General features: G+C 39.6%; 2 protein-coding genes across 2 annotated transcripts; both read left to right on the top strand.

Annotated features, from left to right (window-relative positions):
• The first annotated feature begins 7 nt into the window (after positions 1–7).
• LOC115964658 lies at positions 8–2,177 on the top strand. Its single transcript, XM_031083924.1, has 2 exons — positions 8–784; positions 2,037–2,177. Exons 1-2 carry the CDS (start codon positions 8–10, stop codon positions 2,175–2,177), a joined length of 918 nt encoding a protein of 305 aa, XP_030939784.1.
• A 4,293-nt stretch (positions 2,178–6,470) lies between these two features.
• Positions 6,471–8,008, top strand: LOC115964657 (uncharacterized protein Mb2253c-like). The gene is made up of 2 exons (XM_031083923.1): positions 6,471–6,807; positions 7,728–8,008. Exons 1-2 carry the CDS (start codon positions 6,471–6,473, stop codon positions 8,006–8,008), a joined length of 618 nt encoding a protein of 205 aa, XP_030939783.1.
• Positions 8,009–8,849: the final 841 nt, after the last annotated feature.

The raw sequence follows: 8,849 nt of genomic DNA, 5'->3' as shown, positions 1-8,849 counted from the left end.
TCGAAGAATGGTTGGGTTGGATTCATCCTGTCCCCGGTGTCATCATCATCAAGAATCAGTGGTTCATGTTTTGTTTGAGTGCCCTTTTGCCATTATTGTATGGAGACACACAAGTATCCCCATCAATCTTTCTTCCATCCCACCAAAGTCAGCATCTGATTGGATTAAGTCCATCCTAAATCCTGTGAGTCTCCTTGGTCTCTGCCCATCAGTTGGCCCATCCTTCTCCCTATTAGCTGCAATCACGTGTGACCGCATCTGGTGGAGTAGAAACAAACTGATCTTTGATGACTTGTTCGACCCTCCTAATCGGCTGGCTGCTGACATCAATAGATCTTTCAAGTCCCATTCTGATGCTTGGCTATCCATATCCCCCACAACTGCCTCTCAATGGCACCCCCCACCAACAGGCTGGATCAAATTCAACTTCGACGCTGCCATTAGACCAAATGCGACCTTCATCTCTGTTGTTGGCCGTGATCCTAATGGTATGATTATCTCAATTTGTACAGCAAAGGAACCTTCTCAATCCCCGGTTTGGGGCGAAGCCAAAGTTGCCCTCCTTGCCATGTCCACAGCAATAAATCTTGGTTACAAGTTTGTGATCTTTGAAGGCGATGCCAAGGTTGTCATTGACTCTATAGTTTGCCCATCTTCTGATCCACCATGGGAAATCTCTTCCATTATCTCAGACATCCGCAACCTTTTTCCTTACTTTTCAGTTGCAAAATTTTCCTTTTGTTATCGTTCATGTAATGAGCTTGCTCATCATTTAGCCCGTTGGGCATGTATTTCTCTAAATTGGGGACCCCAATCCATCTCTTCCATCCCTCCATGGGTCTTTTGTAAGGAAGTTGATGGACCGATTCCCCAATTGTTGTCTTTGCCTTTTTAGTAATACATCATCTTACTTATCAAAAAAAAAAAAAAAATGGTAGATTGCACTTTTGTGCAAATATTCGGAAGATGATCCCGATGTCAATTTGGCGAGAATAACGGTAAATCCGTAAATATGTCTTTATCATCATTGGCGTATTACCCTTAACCGTTTGATTAGTGGAAATATCATATGTCTCTTGTTATTGCCATCTATCATTTGTATAGTGGGCAATTTCTTTTTTAAATGATGAATAAAAAATGGACAAAGGGCAATATAAGTTGGCGTCTTTCACTTTAGTGTGCATGAGTCGAGAGCTTAAAGTTTATTCCTAAACCATGACCACTAGACCAACCACCTTCGGTGGTGGTATGTTATAGTGGGCATTTTAATATCCCATTTGTAAGTTAGATTTTGCAGTTGAATCCTCACAATCTTCAATTAGCCAAAAAATAAATAAAAAGTTACTATCATTTTCAGTTTTTTTTTTTTTTTTTTTTTTTTTTTTAAGATAGAAATTATACTCTAACCTAATCTAAGTGCATATGCGTGTGAAGCTCCCTCTTAGAAATTTGAACTCCAAATTTTGCCCCTACTCCTCACAAACACTTATACTTGATGGACCGTTATTGGTTCCTTTTAGATATTATATCACAGCTAATTATTATCATATTTACTTATGATTAGAACAACCTACACATGTTTTGCATATTTTGTAGGCCGATGGCAGGCAAGCGGTACTAGACTGCTAGTGGAAATATCATGAGACTACCAGTTGATAAATGCAGTCAATGGACCCTCAGATTTTGCTTTCTACTTTCCAGATCCATTTGACTAAAATTTACAATTGAGGTTTTTTTTTTTTTTTTTTTTTTTTTTTTTTTGAATTGAACTAATATTTGCATTTGTTTCTAAAGATTTTGCTTTGAAAGGGAACTAATTTGGATTACCTTCCACTAAAAAGGAAAGCTTTTTTTTTTTTTTTTTTTTTTTTTTCACTCTAGTGCTCTAGTTTTAAGTTTTTAGTGTCTTTCATTTGCTGGTTTGATAATCATGTTAAGTAATGCCTTAAAACTTGAGTTCTAGTAGTGGGCATTTTAGTTGGCCTCGAACATGCTTCTTAAAATTATTCTCATTTTCTTTTTAACATGTTTTCCAGATTGCTTCTTCACTTAGAAGATCTGGAATGCCTAGAATGGCAATGCTGGCTGGGCCTTCCGCAGTTCTTTTTGTAGATGATATTGAAGAAGCATTGATAACCACAAACAATATGGCTCCGTCCTTGTCTAGCATTCCCTAGACGTTTCGGGAACTCTTTTCTGATAATTTTTGAAGTGTTTTAATGTTAAAAAAAAATGCTTGTAAAGTGTCAAAATCTTATAAAAAAAAAAAAAAAAAAAAAAACCAAAAAACCTGTCTACACTAGTGTTAATAGCATACTCAATAGTTCTTATTGCTACAATAATTATGAATTAATCAACTTGATAAATAAAATAATTATGAATTCACATTGATTTCCATCTTAATTCTCACATACTAAATGTCTCCAATAAAATAGTAATTAAAGAACATAATAATATGGTGACAAAATGGAAAACTCAAAGAAAACTGATGAGTCAGAAATTTACGAACGTTGTTAAGATGATACCGTCATTAACCAAGAGACGATGTTAGGCATTTATTACGCTCATTGATGACAACACGTAACGAACAGAGCAATGGTCACAAAATGAGTTGTGAATTTCAGACAAAGATTTTGTAATACACTAGCCGTTGAACATAAATACATCAATTTATTGCCCATTGATTAGGCACGTAACTATAAAAGAGAAGGTAACAAAAGTTAAAGGTACACAAATAATCTACCAAAATCACTCTTCAGTTTATTTCTCTCTAAAATCTTTCTCCCTTACTAACTTAAGCACCGGAGGCGGTTTTACTAACGCCACACCGGCGTGTTACTCTTCCAACTAGTTCATTTTGTAGGTTTTCCTCCAACAAAGACAACCCCAATCATAGTTTCGTCCATCCGCTACGACGAGGAGCTCAAATGCTGATTTTTTACATCATCAGTTTGGCATCATTTGTGGGGACGCTAATCATTCAAGCCATCTTTTCCAATGACAAAAGAGTTCCTTGAAGTACGAGATGGAAGTAGAAACTATACAACAACCAAAAGTTGTGCAACAACAACAAATCCAGGCCCTCTTGGCTAATGTGGAAGAGCTGACTCGCCAGAATGAAGAACTGCGAAAGACAGTGGAATCCCAAAACGCAGAGCGTCAGCGAACAGATGAAAACCAAAATGAAGAAAAATCAAACTCTCAAGCCAACAGGCAAGACAGGACCTCAAGAAAAGATTCCATCAGGATGGAGAATGAGCTTCGCAACATGAGGAAGGAGATGGACAAACTAAAAAGTGCTATGAAGGACAAAGGCAAAGAAAATTTGGATGGGATGATTTAAAGGACAGACTCACCATTCACTACCGAAGTACTGAACCGTCCCCTCCCACCGAAATTCCGTCTCCCACAGTTGGAGTCGTATGACGGTTCCAAGGATCCCTTGGATCACATCGAATTATTCAAGACACTGATGCTATTGCAGATGACCCTAGACAAGGTGATGTGCCATGCATTCCCAACAACACTAAAGGGAGCAGTTAGAGTATGGTTCAGCAAGATACCCTTTGGAACTATTGCAAATTTCAAATAACTCAGTAAGGATTTTGTTCGTCATTTCATTGGGGGGCAAAGACACAAAAAGCCAACTGGCCATCTTCTCAACATTCAACAAGTAGAAGGAGAATCACTAAAATAGTACGTTACCCGATTCAATAAGGAGCTACTGCAAGGAGACGAAGCTGAAGATCAAGTTATCTTAACAACTTTTCAAGCAGGGTTGCTACTCGGGGATTTCTTCTTTTCAATCACTAAAAGTCCACCAAAAACAGTCGCAAAGTTGCATTGAACAACTTAGAAGTACATGAATGCAGAAGACGTGATGCTCGCAAAGGAAATGAAAGGAAAGAGGAAGAGAGACGAAGGAACAAGCAGCAATCACGATAAGAAGAAAGAGACACGAAGTGTTGGGCAGACACAAGGAAAAAGAAGAAACTTCTAGATAGGAAGCCAAAGTTCACCAACTTTAGACCTCTAACAATGCCAATTGAGCAGGTCCTTATGTAGATAAAGGACGATCCCTCCCTGCAATGGCCGAAGCCAATTAGTACCCCAATAGAAAGAAGAGACAATAGCAAGTACTATAGGTTCCACTAAGACCACGGGCATCATACCGATAAGTGTAGGCATTTGAAAGACCAGGTGGAGACTTTAATCTAGTAAGGAAAGTTACAGAAGTACGTCAGGAAGACGGAGCCCCACAGATACCAATGGAAGGACGATCAGGATAGAACTTAGGGAGCAGGAGATAGCAAACCTCCTGCAGGCGAGATAAAGACGATCTTGGGAGGACTAATAGCAGGCGAAACACTGAAGTCCCTGAAAAAAGCCTATGGGAAAGAAATAAACAGTGTCCATTCGCCGCTCCCTTCAATGAAGATGCCAAAGAATGACGAGCCTGATATTGTTTTCTCAGAGAGAGATGGTTGCAGCATCAGGCAACCCCATGACGATCCACTAGTAATCATGCTCAGAGTAGAAGAATTCAACATCCACCGGGTGCTCTTGACAACGGAAGCTCAGCAGATATCATCTACTTGCCTCTGTTTCAGCAAATGAAACTAGATAAGAAAATGATTAGGCCTTTCACCTCTCCTCTGGTAAGCTTTACTGGGGACAAAATCGTCCCTAGGGGCATCATCACTCTAACCATAATTGCAGGCACTTACCCAGCATAAGTCATCAAGGAAATTGATTTCCTCATAGTTAACTGCCCTTCAATGTACAACAACATCCTGGGAAGACCTACACTTAACAGGCTAAAAGCAGCAACATCAACATATTACTTAAAGGTAAAGTTTCCAACAGCCCACGAAGTAGGAGAAATCAGAGGAGACCAAGTTCTGCAAGAGAATGCTACCAAGCTGCCTTAGCATCTAGGGAGAATCACACGTGGATGATCAACGAGCCAGAGCCCATCCCCGAACCGTCAAAAACACCACAAGAAGTTAAGATCGTCCCAGGAGATTCAATGAAGGTATTGAAGATAGGATTAACATTCCCAACTCCAAAGAAAGAGAAGATGATTTCCTTCTTAAGGGGCAAACCAAGATGTTTTCACGTGGAAACATGAGGATATGCCCAGAATTGATGGGAAGATCATACAGCATTGTCTCAACGTCAACCCAAAATGCAAACCTGTACAGCAGAAGTAGAGAATATTTGCACCAGAGCACAACAAAGTTGTAACTGAAGAAGTAGAAAAGCTACTAGAAGCTGATTTCATCAAGGAAGTCTTCTATCCAAATTGGCTAGCAAACGTGGTAATGGTGAAGAAGAGCAATGGCAAATGGAGAATGTGTGTCGACTTCACAGACCTAAACAAAGTTTGCCCAAAAGATAGCTTCCCCTTGCCGAGGATTGACCAGCTAGTAGATTCAACTACTAGACACAAGCTCTTAAGTTTCATGGATGCATTTTCTAGATACAACCAGATTCTTATAGACGAAGACGATCAAGAGAAGACCTCATTTGTTACCAACTAAGGGTTGTACTGCTACAAAGTTATGTCATTTGGACTGAAAAACGCAGGAGCCACCTACTAAAGATTGGTGAACCGTATGTTCTTTCACCAGATTGGAAGGAATGTGGAGGTGTATGTAGACGATATACTGGTGAAAAGTAAGGACAAAGCCAACCACTTGGACGATCTAAAAGAAACCTTTAGCACACTACGTAAGTACAATATGAAATTAAACCCTACAAAGTGTGTTTTTGCTATTGCTTCATGAAAGTTCTTGGGATTCATGGTGTCTTAACGAGGTATTGAGGCAAATTCAGACAAAGTGAAAGCAATAATCGAGGTCAAATCACCAAAAATAGTGAAGAAGGTGTAGAGCTTGATAGGAAAAGTTGTAGCCCTAAACAAATTTGTCTCTAGGGCAATGGACAAGTGCATGCTATTCTTTAAGGTATTGAAAAAAATCTTTCAGTGGACTGATGAATGCGAGAAAGCCCTTGCCAAGTTAAAGGAATATTTGACAAAACCACCTCTGTTAAGCCCCTCGGTGATGGAAGAGAAGTTGTACCTCTACTTAGCAGTATCCAACAGAGCAGTAAGTTCGGCACTGATCAGAAAAGAAGGGAACATCCATAAGCTAGTCTATTATACCAGCCAAGCATTCCAGGGAGCAGAAGCAAGCTACCCAAGGATGGAAAAGATAGTTTTCGCATTATTGTTCACCTTCAGAAAACTTTGTCCTTACTTCCAAGCACACCCCATCATCATCATGACAGACCAACCCATAAGAAAGACGATGAACAAGATAGAGGCAGCAAGACGACTCATTCAATGGGCAATTGAATTGGGCCAATTTGACATCAAATATCGGCCTTGAGCAACAATCAAAACTCAAGTGCTAGCGGACTTCATTGCAGAATTCAGTTACCCCTGTAAGGAAAAAGAACCCCCCATGGAAACATGGACGGTCCAAACGGATGGGTTAGCCACAAAGAAAGTGGGAGAAGCAGGAGTAGTTCTCATATCTCCAGAAGGAGAAACATTGAAATATGTAGTCAGATTGCAATTCCTAGCAATAAATAACGAGGCAGAATACAAAGCACTACTAACAGGGCTAAGTCTAGCAAAAGCTCTAGGAGCAAAGAGTCTCATTGTCCAAGCTGATTCTCAGCTAATAATTGGGCAAGTGAAGGGAGATTATGAAGCCAAAGAAGAAAGAATGCAGAAGTACTTGAAGATCGTCCAACGACTATCACAGCATTTTGACAACCTAGACTTTATGCAAATCCGTTAGGCCAAAAATGCAGAAGTTGACTTCCTAGCAAGATAGCTTCGTCAGACGACTACAATGTGACCTCCGAACTATATATAAAGATAAAGGGGCAACCAAACACAGAAGGTGAGAGAGTTCTGAAGATAAAAGAATAAGACGAGTGGATGACTCCCATCGTCCGTTACTTGAAAGAAGGATGGCTCCCTAAAGATAAGGCGAAAGTAAGGAAGATATAGACCAAGGCAGCCCGCTTCGTCGTCATTGACGACATGCTGTACAGACAAGGATATTCACTCCCCTATCTAAGATATGCCAGCTAAAAAGAAGTGGATTATTTGCTCCGCGAGATACATGAGGGAATCTATGGAAATCACGTTGGAGCAAGATCTTTAGCAGGAAAGGCGCTCAGAGTAGGATATTACTGGCTAACTTTACAGAAGGACGCATACAACATCGTCAAAACATGCAATAAGTGTCAACGCTTTGCAAATGTCCAGACCAGACCAGGAGAGACAATGACACCCATATCTTCACCATGGCCCTTCACCTAATGGGGAATTGACATTATAGGCCCATTCCCTCTAAGGAAGAAGCAACTTAGATTTCTGATCGTTGCAATTGATTACTTCACAAAATGGGTAGATGCAAAACCAGTGACGATGATAACAGAGGCCAAAGTCACAAATTTTGTATAGAAAAACATTATATGTAAGTTTGGAGTCTCATGTGTCATAATATCAGACAATGGAAAGCAGTTTGACAATCCCAAGTTTTGAAAATTTTGCCAAGACTTAGGGGTCAAGAACCATTACTCTTCTCCAAAACTCCCTAAGGCCAACGGCCGAACAGAAGCTTACTCAAAATTATCAAAACTCGGCTTGAGGGAGCAAAGGGGGCATGGCCTGAAGAACTACAAAATGTTCTCTGTGCATGTAGGACGACCACAAGAGTTCCAACAAGAGAAACCATTCAGACTAACATTTGGCACTGAGGCCGTCATACTAGTGGAAGTGAGACTGACAAGCTTCCGAGTCAAAACTTATGAAGACCAGAAGAACCAGCAGGAGCCTAACAACAACCTGGACCTAATTGACAAAGTCAGAGAAGAAGCTATGAAGCGAATGGCCAAACACAAGGAAGCAATGGCCAGATACTACAACAAAAAGGTTAAGGTAAGAAGGTTCAACACAGGAGACCTCGTCCTTAAGAAGGTATAGCAGGCAACAAAGGACCTATCCTAAGAAAAACTAGGACCAGCCTGGGAAGTCCCTTACGAAGTAATCCGTCACTCCAGGGAAGGTTCCTACTACCTAAAGTCTTTAGACGGCTAGGAATTGCCTCGACCATAGAACATAGAACACTTGAAGAAATACTACCATTAAGGAATACTTTACATTTCAAGTTGCTTAGTCTTCATATCAAGTATGTACGATTGTTATTACTTTCGTCATTCATAGATCAATAATACGTGAAAGAACTATCCATGAGTACTTATCAATGATTATCCACAAGTTATTTATCAGTATGTGAAACACCTAGGAGTTATCCTTGGGAGACGTCCTAAGGCTCTGTCATTAAAATTTCAAATCAAAAGCTATCCAACACAGCCAACGGCGTCATACTCATCAACATTGTTAATACAAAACTATCAAAGTTGACTAAATCGGAGCTGTTTAAACATAGCTAATATGATCGTCATTCAAGCACGAATAAACAAAACAAAAAAAATGGTTAACCTAAAGACTCTCCAACACTACGACTTTAAGTCACAAGTACAACGCAATATTGTCATTCAAACATAACTCAACAAAAAGCTGTTCAAACACAGCTAAAAAATACTAACACAACTAAGATCGTCATTCAAACATGACTCTATGAAAAGTTGTTCAAACACAGCTAAAAAATACTAAATTGTTCAAACATAACTAAGATCGTCATTCAAATATGACTCAACAAAAAGCTGTTCAAACACAGTTAAAAAATACTAAGTTGTTTAAACACAACTAAGATCGTCATTCAAACATGACTCAATAAAAAGCTATTCAAACACAGCTAAAA

This window comes from Quercus lobata, chromosome 10, assembly GCF_001633185.2.
Source record: "Quercus lobata isolate SW786 chromosome 10, ValleyOak3.0 Primary Assembly, whole genome shotgun sequence".
Lineage (NCBI taxonomy): Eukaryota > Viridiplantae > Streptophyta > Magnoliopsida > Fagales > Fagaceae > Quercus > Quercus lobata.
The sequence above is the reverse complement of the archived record's forward strand: the minus strand, read 5'-3'. Positions and strand labels throughout refer to the sequence as shown.